The 20,769-nt window shown below is 54.2% G+C and overlaps 1 protein-coding gene across 4 annotated transcripts; it reads right to left on the bottom strand.

The window, feature by feature from the left end:
- Positions 1-793: 793 nt before the first annotated feature.
- Positions 794-19,358, bottom strand: GUCY2D (guanylate cyclase 2D, retinal). 4 transcript variants are annotated; one of them, XM_045375378.2, is made up of 20 exons: positions 19,241-19,358; positions 18,206-18,935; positions 17,817-18,121; positions 15,137-15,488; positions 14,686-14,770; positions 14,306-14,408; positions 13,802-13,903; positions 12,274-12,354; positions 8,827-9,033; positions 8,571-8,727; positions 7,923-8,072; positions 7,123-7,271; positions 6,386-6,549; positions 6,099-6,291; positions 5,648-5,822; positions 5,308-5,406; positions 5,128-5,222; positions 4,858-4,943; positions 4,595-4,706; positions 794-4,122 (listed from the first exon to the last, which is right to left on the bottom strand). In XM_045375378.2, exons 2-19 carry the CDS (start codon positions 18,924-18,926, stop codon positions 4,619-4,621), a joined length of 3,312 nt encoding a protein of 1,103 aa, XP_045231313.1. In that variant the 5' UTR covers positions 18,927-18,935; positions 19,241-19,358; the 3' UTR covers positions 794-4,122; positions 4,595-4,618. The 4 variants fall into 4 exon arrangements, with proteins under 4 accessions (XP_045231313.1, XP_045231314.1, XP_045231315.1 ...); XM_045375379.3 differs by having other exon boundaries at positions 4,616-4,706; XM_045375380.2 differs by lacking the exon at positions 19,241-19,358 and having other exon boundaries at positions 17,817-18,118; positions 18,206-19,044.
- Between the last annotated feature and the right edge of the window lie 1,411 nt (positions 19,359-20,769).

Here is a 20,769-nt window from a genome sequence, read left to right as displayed (position 1 = left end):
CCCATGGCTTCGAACAACGTCCCAGCACCGAGCTTCATCAGCCTGGCCCAGCTCACCTGTCTGTCTTTGAGGCCAGAGGAACGGAATGACTGGGCTGGCCTGAAGGGGAAAGTCAGCAGTCAGTTCTAGCCAGAATGGGGCACAGATGGCTGCCGGATGCCCAGCAGGACAGATGTAGGAAGGCAGAACAGCAGATGTCCATTACGGGTCATCCTGTCTGGGACATTGGGCCTGGCACAGGAACAGCTGGGCTCCCAGAAAACTTAGGGGCCAGACACCCACTGGTGATTCTGGAATAGTCTCTCCTGCTCTAGAGCTCCACCGGCAGGTTTGTGAGGGGTCAGAGGTGGAGTGTGGGTTGTTGGTGAGGTCCTGCCCGGAGACCAGTGGACCTCACCTTTCCCATCTGGGGGCCCCGTTCCTTCAGTCTTGGACTCTGGCTCCCGTGGTTGTAGGTTATGGTCCATGGGTCATGGAGTCATGGCATAGATAAGCTCTGTCCTTCTCTTCTTCTCTCCTGCATACAATCAAGGGATGAAGTCACATCACCCACCTCAAAAGCATCAGAGACCCTGGTCTTTTCCAGCAGCCTGAGAGGCCTGAGACTTCCGCGGCTGGTTCTCTGAGCAGAGGAGTTCCTGGGGGCTGTTGTCCCCAGCCACTTCCCCTCTTCAGGCCATCTCTAAGGTTCAACCCTATCTGAAATCCTCCCTGGAAATGCCAGGGTTGAGCATTCCAGAGATGGGGGTGTCAAGACTACCCCTCCGGGCTAAAAGAAGCACACACCACGACATGGAAGACAGCACGCCTTTATTTCAGCCACCCTCCCAGGACCCAGGTACCACAGCACGTGCCCTGGTATCCACGGTGCAAGGTCCAGAAGAGCCCAGGGAACACAGCCCAGCAGTGCAGTGTCACAAATCCCTGCCAAGGAGCAGTTCACCCCACCTCCTCAAAGGGAGTGCCGGGAGTCCACTGCAGATGGGACAGGGAGCAGGGCCCAGGACCTGAGGAGCAGCACACACCAAAAAAAAAAGGCGCCGGGTGAGCCCCGGGACACGCTGTACAGTCTCTGCTGTGGATTGAAGCAGCAGCTATGAGAGGTCCCTGCTTTGGCCATCACTGCTCTGCCAGCTACAGAGCCATCTCCAAGGCAAGGACAACCCCGAGTGTGGGCTCCTGGCGCAGGCCAGCTGGCAGAGGTAGTGTAAACACATCTGAAGGTGGGGGATGCCCAGTGCCAAGCCAGGCCCTGGTGCTCTCATGCGCTGGGAGTTGCCCAGTCCCCAGGAACAGCGTGGGGAGGACTTGAGTCAGCAGAGCCCTGAGACTGGATAACTGACTGGGTCCAGGAAATGAGATTTCCAGAGAAAGGATGGAAACTGCAGAGAAAGGCAGGGAGAGACTGCCAGGCAGAAAGGGGACTGTGGGGACACAAAGAGAGGAGAATAGGGCAGAGAGGGAGACAGGAACAGAGAGGAGAGGCTCAGGCTTCATCTTTTCCCTTCTCTTCTCCCACTAGATCTGTGAACTCTGGGTTGGGGGTTCCCCAAGTTCTTCTAGCTGGGGAGGGGTCAGGGCTCTTCTCCCCATCACATCTGGTCACTTGAGCTCGAGGCCAGCCTGGGAAGGAGGCTGAGCGAAGCTGGGAAGGAACCGGCTCAGCCCTGCCCACTCCACTTCTACCTCAAACTGCGTCTGCCCTCTGGCTCATTCTTCTCTGCTTCTGGGGGGAGCCCTGCCCAAGCCTGTCCCAGCTAACCTCTCTGCACCGAATCCTGGACTCTTCCTTGAGGCTGCCGAAATCTCACACCATTAACTCTTCCAGGCCCTTGCAGGCAGGGATAGAGGGAAGGAAGGAGAAGGGCAGGAGGGTCGGGTACGGGAGGGAAGAGACAGGAGACTGAGAGCTCTGTCCACATGGTCAGGCCCAAGGCCAGAGATGTGAATCTGCCCTTCAATCCCTGGGACCTAAGTACAGAGAAAATCTTAAGGAAAATCTTCAGGAATGTAAATAACTTTTAAAAATTTGTGTGTGTGCATGTCTGGGATTTGTTTTGTTTTTAATCTTTAATTCATCATATTCAAACACAATTTAAAATGTTTTTGAAATTGCACTAAATTGCTCTCTCTAGCAACATTACCTTAGGTAACCAGAACTTACAAGTGCTGGGTTTTCGATGTTTGATACATTCTTCCCTTACCTTTAGGAAGGAGGGGAACACCACTAAGCCTGTGGAAGTCATGAATCAGTTAAAAAAAAAAAAGGCAAAGCTCCCTCCAGGGGCCCCTATAATCCTAATACCTGCTAAAGAGTCCCAAGCTCAGTGTCTACAGGCACCAGGAGGGAATATAAAGGAATGTTCAGAAAATCTTGGTGTCCCGGAGTCTGTGGGGAGTGGTGATATCTGGATAAAGGGGACCGTTACTCTTTAGCCGCAGCAGAATGTGGTTAAGTGGTGACACAAACCTCATGTGAGGCTTCCGATTTCAAGAGAAGGGGGAAATCTGTTATACGTTTTTAAAATGTGGAAGCTCTTGATTTGTTAGCTCAAAATGAAACACTCCATAGGCCAAACAAAACAAGTTTAGTGGCTAGTTTCCAGCCTGGCTTTATGAGACCCTTAGAGATTCTAAGATTTAAAGATCTTAGGGTGATTTAGTTCTATGATTCAGAAACTTTAATGAGCATGTCAATATTTTGCAGGAACTTGTTAAAATGCAGATCTTGACTCAGCAGGTCTGGGGTGGGGCCCTGAGAGCCTTCATGTCTAACGAGTTCACAGGCAATGCTGACCCTGGCCCACCAACCACACTTGGCGTGGTGAAGGTTTAGTTCCAGAATTCCCTCTCACTGTCGTACCCCTGGTCAATGATGTCTCCAGTTCTGCCTTCACCCCTCCAGGGACTGGATACTCACTACCTCTGGTGGCAGCCTAGGTGGTTTCCTAGCCTGCTGCAAACTTCTTCCAGGGTCTGTAGCAAGGGTGACAGACACCGAGAGTCAAATGTGCCAAGGCCCAGGCTCTAGAAGGTCTGAGGTTCACAAAGGAAACTTCAGCTGGGGACTTGCCAGGACAGGGCATTGGTAATTGTTGCAAAGATCTAAGCAGAGGTCAGGCGTGGTGTCTCACACCTGTAATCTCAGCACTTTGGGAGGCCGAGGTGGGCAGATCACTTAAGGTCAGTTCAAGACCACCCTGGGCAACATAGTGAAACCCCGTCTCTACTAAAATCACAAAAAAAAAAAAAAAAAAAAAAAAAAAGTTACGCAGGCGTGGTGGCAGGTACCTGTAATCCCAGCTACTCGAAAGGCTGAGGTAGGAGAATTGTTTGACCCTGAGAGGAGGAGGTTGCAGTGAGTCGAGATTGTGTCACTGCACTGCACTCCAGCCTGGGTGACAAAGTGAGACTCAAAAAAAAAAAAAAAAAAAAAAAAGCTAAGTAGAGAGGATTTTCTGTCCAACTGCTTGCTCAGCAGCTCCCAGTTAAACAGAGAATGCTGCTCTTCTTTGGGTGTTCTGGTTAGTCAAGGTGTGGTGCAATTTCCTTTCCCCAAAGCCTTGAAGCAAGCTTTTCTCTGCACTTGGGCATTACCTGATTGTGCCACAGGAGAAGGAGCCAGTTTCTGACTAGTGGTAGATGGAGATAGGAATGAAGCTTGAGGCTGAACAGAAGCCCTTGCCCACTCAGGCCATGTGACAAATCCTGCTCTGGTGGAACAGAACTCCACTTCCTCTGGGGTTTCCACTTCCTCTGGGGTTGGGGCATCAATCCCAGATCCTCCTTCCTGGGTCCTTGAGAGACACTGGGAAGCGGAGAATCCCTGACCCTCACATCCCCTGATGGATTCAGGGTTCCTGGTGCTGAGGGCCACAGCCACCCAGCTGTCAGGGGCACAGGGGCCATGGGAACCATTTAGGCCACCCCTCATTTCGCCACTGAGGGGATCACAGCAGACAGTGCGTGACACTTTCCCAAGGTCACGTGGCTGGTTTGCAACCAGCTCTTGTAAAGGCCCAAAATCCTTTGAGGCAGAGCTGGGCAGAGTCCACCAGCATTAGCCAGACTTCCAGTCACCGATAGCAGCAACTTTCAGGAAAAGGACCTTCCAGAACAATCCTGAAGAAAAGAGGGGTATCTCAGAGGGAAGCTGAGGAAAGGGGTCATGGGGTTCACCTAGGAAGGAGCGGGTCATGGGTCAGTTTCCTGCAGGAGGGGAGTGAGCAGGGCTTCCGCTTTCACATTGTCCTCTGGTGACTGCTGCCCCCTAGAGTTGTCTCCTGTGCAATGCACAGCCTGTGAGGCTTCTGGGGAAGCCAGGTTTATGTGATGGGGATGAGATAGGGCCAGGGAAGGGGTCACAGAAGGCCCCAATATAGAGTTTCCTAAGCCTGGATTCCCAGACCACTCCAGACCTACTGAGCCAAAATGTCTGCAGCGGGTGCTTGCCTGCCAGGGGAAGCCCCGGGGTTTAGGAACTCGCCTCGGCTCTCTGAAGTCAGAAAGGAATTGGGACACCTGGCTTGGGTGGGACGTTCTGCAGGCAGCAGAGGGGACGCGGCAGTTGGGGTGGGGGCGGAGGGGGCAGCACCTGTCCGGGGCCGGGCCTCACTTCTCAAGAGAACTGGCCTGGCCGAGCCTTCTCCAGCTTCCGTCGCCGCTCGGGTGGGATCTCCTGCAGGCTGATGCCGTGGTTGCTGGACCTGCAAGGAGGGGGCGGTGACCTCAGGGAAGGGGAATGGGGCGTGGGGGACAGGGCCCACGTCATCGCTGCCTCACGCGCGGGGCGTCAGACACAGAGCCGGAGGCAGCGATCCCTCGTCCCTCGCCCTGCCACGGAGGCCAGCCACTCACCCCGGTTGCAGGTCAGGCGGTTTGGGGATGGGCTTGTTGAAGCCGCGTCTGCCCACTAGCCAGAAAGTGTCCTCGGCGCCCTTGCCCTGGGGAGACATGGGAGAGGGAAGGACTTAGGCGGACTCGGGCGAGGGGTGGGGGATCTCGAGGTCTGGATGGAACTGGGAGACCGGGTCAGGAAGGGTGAGGGGAGGTTGCAGCCGTGGCCCGGGATGGGCGGGGCCTCAGGACAAGGCGGGGCCTCCAGGAGGGGGCAGGGTCCTGCCTCACCTTCAGCTCCGTGCGGCCTCGCAGCTCCACCTGGTAGCCCGAGTCCAGAGCACGGAGAATCCCCACGGTGCTCAAGTTCACGTGGATGCGGTAAGCTGTGGCGGTGGGGGACGCCGTGAGCTCGGGACTCACCTCCCGTGTCCCCCTCCCACCTCCCCATCTTGTCCCCGTCACACTCACGCAGCCCGGTGGACTCCATGCGTGAGGCGGTGTTGACCGTGTCCCCAAACAGGCAGTACCGTGGCATGGTGAGGCCCACCACGCCTGCCACGCATGGACCTGTGGAGATGCTGGGGGTTGGCGGGGCTAGCAGGACCGGCAGCTGGGCTGCACCTGGGTAGGGCCTTGGACGATCTTCGTACCCATAACCTCCACCAGCTCCCCAAATAAGCCTTGTTAAGCGCATCCTCTTCAAGGTAAGCCCCACTCCCCACTCCATGAGTTGCCTCCTCTACAGGAAATTTGGAGCCAGGCCCTAAAGAGGGAGATGGGCTGGAGCCTGGGAAGACCCGGGAGTTACCTGAGTGCAGGCCTATGCGAATGCGCACAGGAACCTCGGGCATATGGCGCATGCGGAAAGTGCCCACAGCACTGAGGATGTCCAGCGACATGTTGGCGATCTCTGCCGCGTGTCGCTGCCCATTCCTCTGGGGCAGCCCCGAGGCCACCATATAGGCGTCCCCTATTGTCTCCACCTGGGGGAAGAAGGAGTTGTGTGAATTCCCTTTTGAGTATTCCTCCCCCGTACACAAAGCGATTGCCTCTTGTCACGGGGTCCACCTGGGGTTAGTGCAGAACCAGGTTGCTAGTGGAGGGACTGAGCTGGGGACTGGAGGAATAAATAAGGGACAGGAGGTCTGGGAAAGAAGACTGATTGGGCAGGTAGGCTAGGGGCTGAGCAGGAACGGCTGGGCTGGAGGCTGGTGAAGCTGAATTGAAGGTCAGGAGGGCTTGGCCCCTACACACTCCACCTTGTAGACATCGTGGGAACCAATGATGGCATCAAACAGCGTGTAGAGGTCGTTGAGCAGGTCCACCACCTCAATGGGCTCACTCATGGCAGAGATGGTGGTGAAGCCCACTATGTCACTGAAGTACAGTGTCACTTGCTCAAAGTATTCGGGCTCCACTGGTGTCCCCGTCTTCAAGGCCTCAGCCACAGACCTAGGGATAGCAGGCGGTGAGGTCACCTGGGGGCCACTCTGCCTGGCTGGGCTCCAGCTGCCCTCCCAGCCCACCCCTTCCCACTGGCACCCACGGAGGCAGCATCTGTGTAAGCAGCCGGTCTGTCTTCTGCTTTTCCAGCTCCAGCTCCTCTGTGCGCTCCCGGATCAGATCCTCCAGGTTACTGGAGTACTGCTCCAGCATCCGAAGCATCGAGTCAATGATGTTCGTCTTCCGACCCTTGTTGATGTTCTTGAACTAGCCGTAGAAGGAAGCAGGTGAAGCTGCTGAAGGCCTGGGCTGCCATGCCCTTTTCATGCCCCCCTCATGGGCCCTCTCACGGGGCTGTTCACTCTGAACACCCCCCTCCCCACCACCATTCATCTACCGTTCGTCAAGCACCCCTGGGGTGCTAGGCACTGTTTTCAGACATGATTAGGAGGCACGTGGGAAATGAGGCTTCCCAGAGAGCAGTTGTTCTCAGCTAGTAATTGACAGGGCACTGGAGCCAGCCCAATCCTTGGACTCCCAGGCCAACGGTCTTTCTGTCACAGGAGGCCAAGCACATACTTGGTTCTCAATCAATGTTATTTGAATTGAATTGAATATTCCTCCCACCCAGACAGAACTCCATGTCCCACTCCAAAGGCCTCCACAGCCTCCATTCTAATTCTGCCCCACCAAACCCCAAGTCCTCAGGCTACTCCTTAGGAGGCAGCCTGGAAGGCCAGAGGTCCTGCCAGCCTGCCTGCCTGCAGCTGTCTCAGGTTGCTGACAAGCATCAGGGATCCCAGAGGCCAGCCCAGTCCTTGCCCACTCCCAGCCCCTGACCAGGTCGAAAGTGTGGTCCATGGAGGGCCGAAGTTCCGGCTGCTCTGCCCAGCACTGCTTCATCAGGTGGATACACTCGACAGGTGCCTGGTCCATGGACACCAAGGGTCGACACAGTGGAGGGGGGCTCCGCACCCTCTGCACCACTTCTGGAGGCATGAGAGGACAGTGAGGGGGAGTGCCCTGGAACACAAGCTGCCTCTGACCCTGGCCCGACTGTTGAAGACCAAGATGTGGGAGGGGGTGCCTGGCAGGGGTTTCTTTACATCAGAGCTTCAGTGTGTGTGTGTGGAGGGAGAGTACGGTGTGGAAGGGGGTTGCTAGGAGGAACAAGAGGCCCTCGAACTCTGGGGGTCAGTAAGAGGGGACATAGGCAAAGAAACTAACATTTATTGTATGTAAGACAAGTGAGGGATAAGTGATCAAGTAGCTTGCTCAGAGTCCTGTGGGGAAGGGATGTAGATTGGAACCAGATTGGACTACCCTCTTACCCACTCCCCCTCCCCTGCTCCTCCCAGGGACCCCTGAGAACAGAGAGGAGCCTGCTCTGTCAGTTGTGGGAGCAGTTTGGGTCCAGGATCAAGACAGAGGAAGCTGTTGTGTTAGGACCTCATGAACCACCCTCCCCCGCCGGCCATGCACGGCTTTCTGTACCACGACCCGCAGACGCCAGCTTTAAGGGGCCTCCGTATAATTGAGTTTCATCACTGGGCTTTGCTTTAGAGGAAAGAGTGAGGCTGGCTCTGTTCTAACTGCAGGGTGCCCCTCTGGCCCGAACTCCATGCACAGGGCAGCCTTACCCTCGGGAGTGAGCTCCAGCATGGCGTAAGGGGCACTGCGGCACACCACTTCTTGCATGATGATGGCCAAGCTAAAGACGTCACCAGCCAGCGTTCCCCGGCGCTCCAGGGCCGGGTCCCTAAGCAGCTCCGGGGCTGTCCACAGCTGGTCTGGGGATGGGGAAGGGGCTGTGGGGCCACTGGGAAAGACTCCCACCCTCATCAGAAAGCCCAGGTTGGCACCCAGACACCACCAACTCTGCAGCCTGAGACCAGTCTGAGACCCTGCAACCTGAGACCAGCCCTACAACTATCTCTAGGAGCCGTCTCAGAGAAAGCCTGGCCCTCACGAATAGGCCTTGCCCTTCAGACAAGGTGGTGCCCAGGGAAGGCTCATCTCTTGAGCGCAAGCCCCACCCTCAGGCAAACTTCCAGTTAGAGCAAACCCAGCTGCAGGCAGCTCAGGCACAAGTCCCGCCCCCAGCAGCCCCGTCTCCTCAGTCACAGAGCCCACCCTCTCAGAGGCCACGAGATCTTTTTCTGTAGCAGTTGTGTCTGGTGGATGCCGGATGGAGAGAGTGCGAGGGCGGAGGTAGGGAGGAAGCAGGGGAGAAGCCCTTGAAATAATGGGGATCCCGGTGGATGCTGCTCTGCGCAGGGGACTCTTACCCTCTGCTCTGGGAGGCTCCGGTAGCACCTTCTGTGCTTCCAGCAGTCTCCCGTGGCCGTGGTCAGTGATCTTGAGTACGAATCTGCCATCCACTATACAGTTCCGTGACTTCAGCCGCCCATGAGCTACGCCTCGATGGTGCAGATACCTTATTCCCTTGGAATGGGTAGGGTAAGAGGCAGCCTCAGCCTGCTTGGTTCCCTTGCTCCCCATCCCTGCCCCCAGGACGTCACCCCACCACCCCCCGACACACACCTTGATAAGGTCCAGCAGGAGGGAAGACTTGAACATCCAGTCCAGCTTTATTTCTCTCTGAGCGAGGAGGTCCTGGAGGGAGCCCCGTGTGCAGTGCTCTGAGACCACAGCCAGGTTGCCCTCCCAGAGGGCTGCAGGGCCTTCTGCTCCCTGAGCCAGGAAGAGCCCCAGGTAGAGGGCCACGTTCTCATGCCGGAGCTCCTGGAGCTGAGAAGGGGATAGTTGACTGGCATTTTCTGCCCAGGGGCAATGCGGGGAGGGGCTGTTAATCAAGATCTGTTTTTGAGTATCCAAACTCAGAAGATGAGATTTGTACAAATGGTGGATGAAATGGTTGATAGGGGGCCGGGTGCGGTGGCTCAAGCCTGTAATCCCAGCACTTTGGGAGGCCGAGACGGGCGGATCACGAGGTCAGGAGATCGAGACCATCCTGGCTGACACAGTGAAACCCCGTCTCTACTAAAAAAAATACAAAAAAACTAGCCGGGCGAGGTGGCGGGCGCCTGTAGTCCCAGCTACTCGGGAGGCTGAGGCAGGAGAATGGCGTGAACCCGGGAGGCGGAGCTTGCAGTGAGCCAAGATCACGCCACTGCACTCCAGCCTGGGCGGCAGAGCGAGACTCTGTCTCAAAAAAAAAAAAAAAAAAAAAAAAGAAATGGTTGATAGGGTATGTAGGGAGGCTCTCTTCTACACACAGTTCTCTTTTTGGAAAAAACAATATAGTCAAGGGCCACTGTTCGGATACCGAGTATGGTTTAGCCTAATGCTGTGAATGAAAAGACAATTTTGCATTGGTGATCAGGACCCAGGCAGGTTCGGATTTATTGATCATAAGCCTTTTTTTTTTTTTTTTTTTTTTTTTTTTTAGACACGAGGTCTCACTCTGTTGCCCAGACTGGTATGTAGCGGCATGATCATAAGTCACTGCTACCTTGCATTCCTGGGTTCAAGCGATCCTCCGACCTCAGCCTCCTGAATAGCTGGGACTACAGGCTTGAGCCACCATGCCTAGACAACATTTTACATTTTTTTTCTGTAGAGATGGGGGCCTTGCTATATTGTCCAGGCTGGTCTTGAACTCTGGGCTTCAAATGATCCTCCCACCTCAGCCTCTCAAAGTGCTGGGATTATAGGCCTGAGCCACCACGCCTGGCCCCAACCATAAAACTTTGAACTGCCTGGGTCTTAAGGGAAACAGCTCATGAAGGACAAGCTCCTGGAACCACCATCCTCTCCTTCTGACTTAACAGCCTTTGCTGGGAGAACCAGGGAGGAGCTATGCCACTTTCTTTCTTTTCTTTTATTTATTTATTTATTTATTTATTTATTTATTTATTTATTTATTTTTCAGATAGTCTTATACTATCACCCAGCCTGGAGTGCAGTTGGCCAGTCTCGGGTCACTGCAACCTCCGCATCCTGAGCTCAAGTGATTCTCCCGTCTCAGCCTCCTGAATAGTTGGGATTACAGGTGTGTGCCACCATACCTGGCTAATTTTTGTATTTTTAATAGGGACGGGGTTTCGCTATGTTGGCCAGGCTGGTCTTGAACTCCTGACCTCAGGTGGTCCACCCACCTCGGCCTCCCAAAGTGCTGGGATTACAGGCATGAGCCACCGTGCCTGGCCTGAAGCTGTGCCACTTTCAAAGGACACCAGAAATGGCTTGTGCCTGCAACCGAGCCGGTAGCTGCTGTGCTGGGCGTTACATCATTGTGTCAATCAGGTCTGAGACGCCCACCCTCCCCAAGTTAGGGAAGACAGGACTGACTGTGCTGCAGGACAGTGACCTCACAATTGGGGCATGCTGGGAAAAAAAGGTGGCTTAGCTGGCTGACTGGTGCCCTTTCTAGATTGTCCTTGGTCCACATGCCCAATAAGGGGATACTTTTTTTTCTTTTTCTTTTTTTTTTTTTTTTGAGACGGAGTCTCGCTGTGTTGCCCAGGCTAAAGTGCAGTGGTGCGATCTCGGCTCACTGCAAGCTCCACCTCCCGGGTTCATACCATTCTCCTGCCTCAGGCTCCCAAGTAGCTGGGACTACAGGCACCCGCCGCCATGCCTGGCTAATTTTTTTGTATTTTTAGTAGAGACGGGGTTTCACCATATTAGCCAGGATGGTCTTGATCTCCTGACCTCATGATCCGCCTGCCTCGGCCTCCCAAAGTGCTGGGATTACAGGCGTAAGCCACTGCGCCTGTCGGAAAATTTTGGTGGATACTTTTCATTTTAAACACCTGGTGTTAAATGGTGATCAAGTTCATTAACCCCCATACACATAGTCCACTTAAGTCACTGCATCTGTGACCAAGAGCTCCTGTAGAGGAATCAGGGAAGGAGGCCAGGCCCAGGCTGCATGGTGTGGAGGTAAAGGGAGACACTAAGGTCGTAAGGACCAGAATAAGCCATTTTACAGCCTCCTTGCCAACTTTCCACTTCATTCAGAACGTCTAGGGTTATTCTGCAAAAGTGGCCCGACAGAACCAGAAACTCATTTTTTTCTTTTCTCTTTTTTTAAGACAGAGTTTCACTCTTGTCACTCAGGCTGGAGTGCAATGGCACCATCTCGGCTCACTGCAACCTCTGCCTCCCAGGTTCAAGTGATTCTCCTGCCTCAGCCTCCTGAAGTAGTTGGGATTACAGGCGCCCGCCACCACACCCAGCTAATTTTTTTGTATTTTTAGTTGAGACGGGGTTTCACCATGTTGGCCAGGCTGGTCTTGAACTTCTGACCTCAGGTGATCCACACGCCTCGGCCTCCCAAAGTGCTGGGATTACAGACGTGAGTCATTTTTTATTTTCTATCATTTGCTCAACAAACATTCACTGCGTCTCTCTAATGTTCCAGACACTGTGTTGGGTGCTGGGAATACAATGGAGGGGAAGGAGGAGGCCCTCACTCAGCTTACAGTCCAGTAAGAGAGGCAGAAACAAGCAGGCAGACAGATGAACATATAACTGCACATTGCAACAAGATCGAAGGAAAGAACTAGTGGTGTGACAGGGAATAATGAAAGCCTACTCCAGGGTGAAGGAAACAACTTTTTTTTTTCTTAATTTTGACAGGGTCTTGCTCTGTCACCAAGGCTGCAGTGCAGTAGTATGATCACAGCTTACGGTAACCTCCAACTCCTGGGCTCAAACAATCCTCCCTCCTCACCCTCCAAAGAGTAGCTGGGACTACAGGCATGTGACGTCATACCCAGCTAATTTTTAACGTTTTGGAGAGACGGGGATTCTTTATGTTGCCCAGGCTGGTCTTGAACTCCTGGCCTCAGGTGATCTTCCCTCACATCTGCCTCTCAAAATGCCAAGATTACATGTATAAGCCACCACACTCAGCCAGAGGGGACACTTAACTGAGACCTACCTCTGTACCCAGCTGCAAAGAGAAGGCAAGAAGGGAGAAACCGATGGCCACCTAGGCCCCATCACAGGCCCAAGTCTCACCTTGGAGAAGGCCGTCTTGGTTGCTGGGCGGATAGCTATGTGCTGATCCCCTGGGAATTTCTTCAGCCAAACCCTGTCTCCCTGCAGCAAAGAGGATGGGGTAGGGAACTCAGTCTCTTAAAATCCCATGATGGACCCCTCCCCCCCATTTCCATTGGCTCACTGTCCCAGAATGCATCTTCCATGTGACAAAATGCATTGAAGCAAGGGGTTTGATGTCTGCCCATCCGCTTCACGGGCAGCTGGGAGAGGACCCACCCCTGGATGACAGATACTCAGAAGCTATGGATGGCTGTCCTCACTACCCCAGGGGTGCCCACCAATAGTCCTATTAAGTGAATTAATACAACCACAAGCATCATCGACATCACAACCCTCATCACCATCCACTGCCATGAGAGAGCATGTTCTGGGAGTAAAGAATCTGGATAGATCAGGCTTTATTGTAAAGTAACTGAACTATAGACAGCTCCCCTCCAGATGCTGGACCTCATCCTCAGCTGTTGGCAGGGCCAGTGCATGGGCATGGGACCTGTGCAGTCACACAGGGCCTCATCTCAGAAAGGCCCGAACTTGGTTCAATGACCTCCTGCCATCATCTTGAATGAACGAGGAGCCCCTCATTTCTATCTTGCCCTGGATCTCGCTAATTACGCAGGTAGCCCTGTCTGTTTATAAGGGATTTGGACTAGAAGGGGATTGGGGTTTAGTACTGACCCCTAAGGGGCATTTGGAAATAAATGTGGGGACATTTTTAATTGTCACAAAAACTAGGAGCTACATTTGGTGGACAGGGCCAGAGACAAGAAACACTGAACATTCTTCAAGGCACAGAGTAGTCCTATTCAATTTAGGACAAATCTGCCCCAAATGACAATAGTGCCTCCTCTGAGAATTGGCCGTGATAATCTCCAGGTGACATGATAGGAGCCTCTGCATTCCTTCCCATGACCTGAAGCCCAGGAGCTTTAAATTTCTACTCTCTTGATTTGCTCAGCACTCTCAGCTCTCTCTGAATCTGTTCTCATTATCTCCCCTCCACTTGACCACATTCAGATTTACCAGCCCCAAAGTTTATGTCCTAATACTTTTGTGACTTTCTTTTCCCCCTCTAGGGGTTGCTGTTCCTGAGTCTGGTCTGGATTGTGTGGAAATGCTGAGGGGTAGGGCCAGAGGCTCTGATCGGGTAGGAGATGGCCTCAGTGGCCACACCAGGTTACATGCTGGTCCCAGCATGCTCCCCAGCAGCTCCAGCCTTCAGTCTCTGGGTCACTGTGATTAGCTTTTGAGGAGCCCTCACCCAGATAGTGGCTAGGGAAAAATCCTTGGAGAGGGAAGATTCTTAGGTTCTTCCCTTTGAGGGATCCATGACCTTTCCCTAGATCCTGTCTGGGCTCCCATCCCCCATCTCCTAGAGCCTGCAGGATCTGGCATGACTCCCTGTCCTCTTGAGAGTACGCCTCCCCTCTGCCCAGGGCCTGAGCATTCTTCCCCTACTGTCTCTCTGTCTGGCTGGGGTCAGGCTCACCTCATAGACGCCAACGTTGGGGCTGTCCGTGGGTTGGCTGGGGCCACTGCGAACGTCTGACATACTGCGGGCAGCCAGACTTGATCGACTCCCCTGGGCCACCTAGCAGGTAGAGGTCAATGCAAGAGGTCAAAATATATTCTGGTGTCAGAGTCCTGGGTTGAGGTCAGGCTGAGTTTTGGGGATGTAAAGATGGGAGGCGAAGGAATCTCAATGAGGGAAGGTGATAATGACATTACTCCCCAAGTGCACGCTTTACAGTTTACAAAGCAAACATTCATTTTCTTGTTGGAGCTTCACCTCCCACCCAGGAAAGTAGTCAGGACAGGTACTGTTACCCTCATTGCACAGATGAGGGTGCTGATCCCTACACTTCAGACTTGGGACAGAACTGGAGTAGAAATCAGGCTTCCCAAGTAGGGAGCTGGGGTGGGGACTTTCCCAGGGAAGGAACCAAATTTACAGAAAGAAGACAACTGGCTCCTGCCTCCCTGCCTCCCCCACCTTTCGAGAGGTGCCCCCATGTGGGTGGAGAAAGGTGATGTCGTCCACAGTCAGGATGATCTTGTTGGGACCGGAGACCATTTGAATGTGAAGTAGCTGGTGCCTGGTGGAGAAAGAGGTCATCTCCACCAAGGGCACCAAGATCCGTGAGAAGAGAGCAGCAGGGGATGGGGTGGAGGGATAATGCTGGCTCAGGGGAGGGGTCCTGGAGGGCAGCCATCCCCAAACCAGACATCCCTGGGACTCTACCAGCCCACCAGAACCCCCTCACCCCAAGAAAAATCTCTTCTACTCTTGAGTGAACCCAGACTGCTGTTTTTGATGCAGACTTCCATTTCTGGCACAAACTCACTTCCTACTTACCTCATTCCACTACTCACCTCACATAATGGGCCAGGAAGGCCCCAGCCAGCCCCATCCCAACCACCAGGAGGAAGCCAAGAAAGACGAGGCCCGGCTCCAGTCCTGAAGGGACAGTGACAGGAGGTATACTGAGGAGCGATACCAGGGAAGGCCTCTTCTCTAGGGAGGCATGGAGTCATGCCAAATGCTGGCCCCTCCAGGAAAGGGGGATGGGGGCCAGCATTTGGCAGGCCTATGACCTCTAGGGGGAGGTCATAGATTCCTCAAAGGGGAGAGTCTGGGAATGCTAGAAAGTTTCCAAGAGGGCTTTGGAGCTCAGCAAGAGAGGGGTCCTGTGCAAGCCAGGGGCGGGGAGAGGGCCTAGAAGGGCATCGAAGATGGATTACAGGATAGAGTCCACTCTCTTTCACCACTTCGTGGATGGTCCATGGGGATTCTCTCAGTGGGGGCTGGGGTGCTCGCCCTCACCTCCACCGCAGATGTTGTTTGGATCGAACCAGCACGAGGGGTCAGGTCCGGGTGCTGATCCCCCACGCGGGAAGTGCATCGGGGTCCCGGCGGAGAGAAGGGAGCCCCGGGTAGGATCCAGCATGTATGTGGCAAAAAGCCGGTCTCCCACCGCGTCCGTGTCTAGCAGCACGAATGGAGGCTCCTCGTCTCCTCCTAGGTCCCCGCAGAAGCCAGGGACCTGCGCATCCCAGACGTGGCGGGCCACAGCTGCTCCGGACACCCATCTGCCACCCGCGGCAGCCCGCGCTTCTGCCACGCCCCTCGCCAGCAAGAAGACCGCGTCATAGATGGTGCCAAAGAGTGGAGAGACCTGGAGAAGGACAGTAGGGGCTCAGAGGTCGGGGTCACAGTCCACAGACAGACCAGAATTCCCTGGCCACACCAATTCTTTCACAGCCGGTCAAGCCCAGGGTATCCACTGTTCCCACCTTCCAGTTAGTTGTTCCCAGGATCCCTCCCCATTGGCTATCTCTTCCTCCCTCCCCATTGGCTAACTCTTCCTCCCTTCCCATTGGCTATCTCTTCCTCCCTCTCCATTGGCTATCTCTTCCTTCCTCCCCATTGGCTAATGTTTCATCTCTCCCCATTGGCTAGCTCTTCCTCCCTCCCCATTAGCTAACTCTTTGTCCCTCCCCATTGGCTAACTCTTCCCCTCTTTCCATTGGCTATCTCTTCCTCCCTCCCCTATTGGCTGTCACACCTGCTCTCTCCACTAACTGGTTCCTCTTTTCAGGACTCAGCCTCCTCTCTGACCATTGGTTGATTCTAACTCTACATCACCTGTAGATTCTCTCTTCTTCCTGTTGGTTGCCCAGAATATAGTTTTAATCTCATCACCTACCATTCACCTGAAAGCCTTCTCACCTATCTTTTGGTTGGCCTCTATTTTCTGTTTTTCCTTAAAAGAACAAAAAACAAAACTAAACAAAAACAAAACAAACAAAAAACCTTCTCCATTGTTACCACCCGAGCTTATGAGGCCTCTCTATTATTCCCAGTTGCCATCTCTCAGAGAGCCAGGCACTGTGCAGAGCACCAAAGATGTATCAGTGTACAAGACAGACCCTGTCTCAAGGAACCTTTCTTCTAGCCAAAGAGACAGGGGTGTTCAGGCAGTGCAATGAGTAAAAGTAGAGAAACTGAGGGAGCTGTAGAGACAGGAATGGGTGTCTCCAACCTAGGCTGGGGACAGAAGGAGCTGTGGGATGAGTCAGAATTATCCAGGGCAGGCAGGGACAAGAGAGAGGACACAGCACACTCAGAAGCTCAGAGGCAAAAGAGAAGGACACATTTAGAGAACCCAGAGTAGCTTGGTCTGGTTGAAGTTCATGGAAGGTGGAAGAGAGAGAAAGACAGGAGAGCTGGTAAGCCATGTGGAGAGGCCTGCATCTATCCAGGGCAACAGAAGTCACTGTGAGGCTTTGAACAGGGGCACGACAGGGTGAGATCTGTCAGATTTCTGAAGCTTGATCTGGTTGTTGGGTGGAAAAGGGTGTTGGGCAGGTGAGTGTTGAAGCAAAGACCGTCTGAGAGATTATGTTTTGGGATTTGGGCTGGGGGTGCTGTGGCCTGAATCAGGGCAGTGACAGTAAAGATGGAGAAAGTGGACGAATTCAAATGATCTTTAGGAAGTCACAGTAACAGTGCTTGATGTCTGGAAGTGGGGGCGAAGAATTCAAGGAATCAAGGGTGACTCACAAGCTCAGAGGCTTGGGCAGCGGAGGGGACAGCCGTGGTACTTACTGAGAGCTGAAGAGCTTTTCTCTCTACTTTCTCAACCTCCTTCTCTCCACTGCCGACCCTCCCTCCATCCCATGTCACTATGATTCCTAATCTGTATTCTCTTCTGACTATTCCCATCACCGCACCGCCCCGCCTCCACTGGCCACCTCCAGTCCTCTTGGAGGAATCTAGGGGCATTGGTGGGAAATTGCAACCCCTATGACCCACAGCCTTCTCTCGTGCAGCCCCCTGTGAGCTGGGCCTTTGTGGTGGTTAATTCACTGCCCATTGACATCTAAATTCCCTTCTCATAGTGGTTTCTAGTCCTCCTTTGTGGCTGGAGTAAAGTTAGATGATCTGAACTGGGATTCTGGGGACTTGGGGAACCCTAGGTAGTAGCTGGATGTTGGAAATGCACTATGGATCTGGTGAGGATTGCCCCTGGATCCACCCAGGGAACTTTCTGCTTCTTGCAAGGTGTCTAGGCCCTTAAAAAGCTAAGACCACCAGATGATGCCCCAGAGGAAATACCTCTGAACTAGGGATGAAGGTTGGATTGGCATCCTCCCTCCTTCCTGCTTTCAAGAACATCAAGTATTTATTTTAGACAGCTGGGAGTATGTGGTGGTGGAAATGGGTTTACTTTGAGGTCAATTGCAAAAGGTTTTGCAGTTGACAGTTCATTAGAGCTTACTGCTTGATGTTGGACTTGAGAGGTCTCATTGCCTACTCTCTGGAGGCAATCCCCATACACTAAGAGATCCCAGGCAAGGCCAGAGCCTCTGCATTACCTAGGAAACTCCAAACAGCTAGAGCTGCCAGTGGTTCTTTCTCCATTGGCTCCATCCTCCTCTCCCCGCTTTGGCTGTCCTCTCCCCTCTCCCTTGCCTTCTTCCCTCCTCCCAGGACCATCTACCTGCTGCAGATTGAGGTCAGAGGGCAGCTCGCGGCGCTCTTGGGCCCTGCGCAGGCTGTCCAACACGCTGCCTTCAGAGGGACAGTGGCGCGTGAGAGTGAGCACGGCATCATGGGCCCTGCGAAGCTGGGAGCTGTTGGCGAGTGCAGCTAAGGCCTCCGGGCCTGGGGACAAGGCGTAGTGGACTGTGTCGAAGGGCAGGAAGACCAGGGAGCCATCGGTCAGGCCCAGTTCCTCCGCGGCCTCCAGGAGGTAGCGCTGCTCCTCGCCGCCCAGCAGCACCGAGTGCATCACCATGATCACTGCTGCGGACAGAGGCTTGGCTCGCGGGCGCCGCCCGGCTGCCGGCAGGACCCGCCGACCTCCTCGCACCCTGCAGGGGAGCCTACCTGTGACCCTGGGCCCGTCCCGAACCTTCCTCAGGGCCTCCCGGGCTCCAGACAGGTCCAAGGGCTCCATGGAAGTCACGGAGGCGACGGGCAGGCCCCGGGCCCTGAGTGCCGTGGACAGTGAGTGTCCCGCCTCCACCCACAGGTCCTGGGGGGCGGTGACCAGGGCCACGCGCGCCCAGCCGAATGCGCGAAGCAGGGCGTAGAGGGCGTCCGCTGCGGGGGTCAAGGCAGGGGCCGTGGTGCCCGCCGCCTGCGTCCCGGGGCAGCCCCAGGGCACCAGCGCGATCCCGGCTTCTTCGGCGAGCAGCTCGGCCGGCCGGCAGGCCGCAGGGTTCACCGGACCCACGAGACCCGACACGCGGGTCAGCGCGGAGGACACGGCCCCCAGAGAGCCCGGCGTCCGGCACGGCTCGGGCAGCAGCGCGACCTCGAAGCGGGGGCCGCCGGCCAGGTCCGGGTCGCGGTTCAGGCGGGCGGCGGCCAGGCGGGCTGCCAGGTCCGCGCGGGCCCGGGAGAAGATGGGGTCGCAAGCCCAGGGGCCCAGGACGCCCACCGTGAACACCGCGGAGAGGGCGGGGGGCTGCAGCAGGAGCAGGAGCAGCAGGAGCGGGAGCCGGGGCAGGGCCCGGGGGAGGCGGGGCAGGGCCGGAGCCCACCGCGCGGGGCCGCAGAGCCTGGGGTCCGGAAGCCCACCCGCTCGGCGGGCGCAGGCGGTCATTGCCGGCTTCTGCGAACACAGACGGAGAAGGCTGAGCGACTGAGACCCCCGGCCTCCCTTAGGGTTCTCCCCGTAACCCAGAGTTTCTCCAAGCCCGAGTAACCCATGGGATGATTCTGTTGCTACCGCCCCCTCCAGAGGCTGGGAAGACTAACTGGGGCCAAGGACACCGCCCCGAAGCCCCCTTCTGCCGCCCCGGCTTCCCGCTCCGATCCGGCTTGCCCCTCCCCCCGTTGGAGGCGTCAGGGGTCAGCAGGGACTCGCCTGCGCCCTCAGACCGACCCTATCCCAGCGGAGGGGCCTCTGACACTTACCGGGAAGTCCGGGGCTCGGGCCCACGGCCCCGGTGAGGGGTCACAGGGCCGGTCCCCCTTTTGACGCCCGCCCACAGGTCTTCCTTGCCAGCCCAGGCCAGGGCGGGGGCGTGGATACAGCCGGCCAGAGCCCTTAATCTCCCCAAGCTGATTAGGATCCTTAATTAGGCAGGGAGGGGCGGGCTAGTGGAGGATGAGAGCCCCTACTGCGCCTTTCTGGGGTGGGATCTGTGCTGGGTTCCAGGTAGTCAGTCAGATCCTTTCCCCTCCATGCCTTCCAGCCCCCCACATCACCCTCATCACCACCACCCCTGCACAAAAGCAGCCGTAGGTTCCCCTTTCAGCCTTGGGCCACACTGCTCTGCTCAGCCAGAAAGTGACAATCACCTGCCCATGGGCAGCTGTGGGTGATCCGTCCTGGAGAAGAAACTCTGATCTCAGTCCCTTTCCTTACAATCTTCTGTTTCCAGTTCTGCCAGCTAAGTTCAAGCTCCATCCTTTGGCTGGCAAAGTCTATATCCCAGAGACCAAACCCACACCAAGCTGACACCTGCCTTTCTTCTTTCAGTGCTCTTCTCTCTCTCACCACACATGATTCTCTGACCTCTGCTTCTCCATGCCTAGAAAACCACCCCTTTGGCAGGACCTCAGGAAGTAATGAAAAGAGCTTTGGCCTCAGACGGACCTGGGTTCTAAGTCCCTCTTACCGATTTTTGGGACCTTGGACAATTGCTTAATCTGAAGATTGTTGTGAAAATGAATATAATTGCCCGGACGGCAAGAATAGCTAACAATTTTAGAGAAGAGTATAATGGAAGATGCCCTATAAGATATACAAATTTATTATAAAGCAATAGCAATTATATATTTATGTAAATATATAATATATAAAACATAGCCATTATATAAATATGTAATTATACAATATTGAAACAGCAATTATATAAATATATATTCTAAAACCATAGCAATTATATATTTATATAAATCCACATTACGTAGTGATAGCAATTATATATTTATATTTATTATAAAGCTATAGCAATGAAGACGTCATAGTTTGGGCACAAGGATAAACAAATGGACCAATGAAATAGAATCTACAGTACTGAAACAAGCACAGCAAATGTGTGAAGTGGACATTTCTTACCAACTGGGAAAGAATGAACTTCAACAAATAGAACTGATTAGCCATCTGGGGGGAAATAGAATTCAATCCCTATCTCACACCATACACAAAATCTATTCCAGGTCAAAGACCTATATGTGAAAAATAAAACTTAAAAACTTTTAAATAAATCATTTTCAGACATGGTGGCAAAGATTGGATAAGGTAAGAATCATTAGTGGATTTGAAAGCTAGGGGGAAATGTTGGATGAGGAGCAGGACTTTTGCAGAGTCTAAAAGTATCTCCCTACAGATTGCCGTGAGTTGGAAGGGAGGGGGGAATAAAATAAAAAACAGTCATTGTATTGTACAGTGGGGAAATAGGGCAATACTTTAAGCAAGTGATCAGAATTAACCATGA

Source organism: Macaca fascicularis, chromosome 16, assembly GCF_037993035.2.
Source record: "Macaca fascicularis isolate 582-1 chromosome 16, T2T-MFA8v1.1".
NCBI lineage: Eukaryota > Metazoa > Chordata > Mammalia > Primates > Cercopithecidae > Macaca > Macaca fascicularis.
Note: the sequence above shows the minus strand (reverse complement) of the source record. Positions and strands in the feature narration are given on the sequence as shown.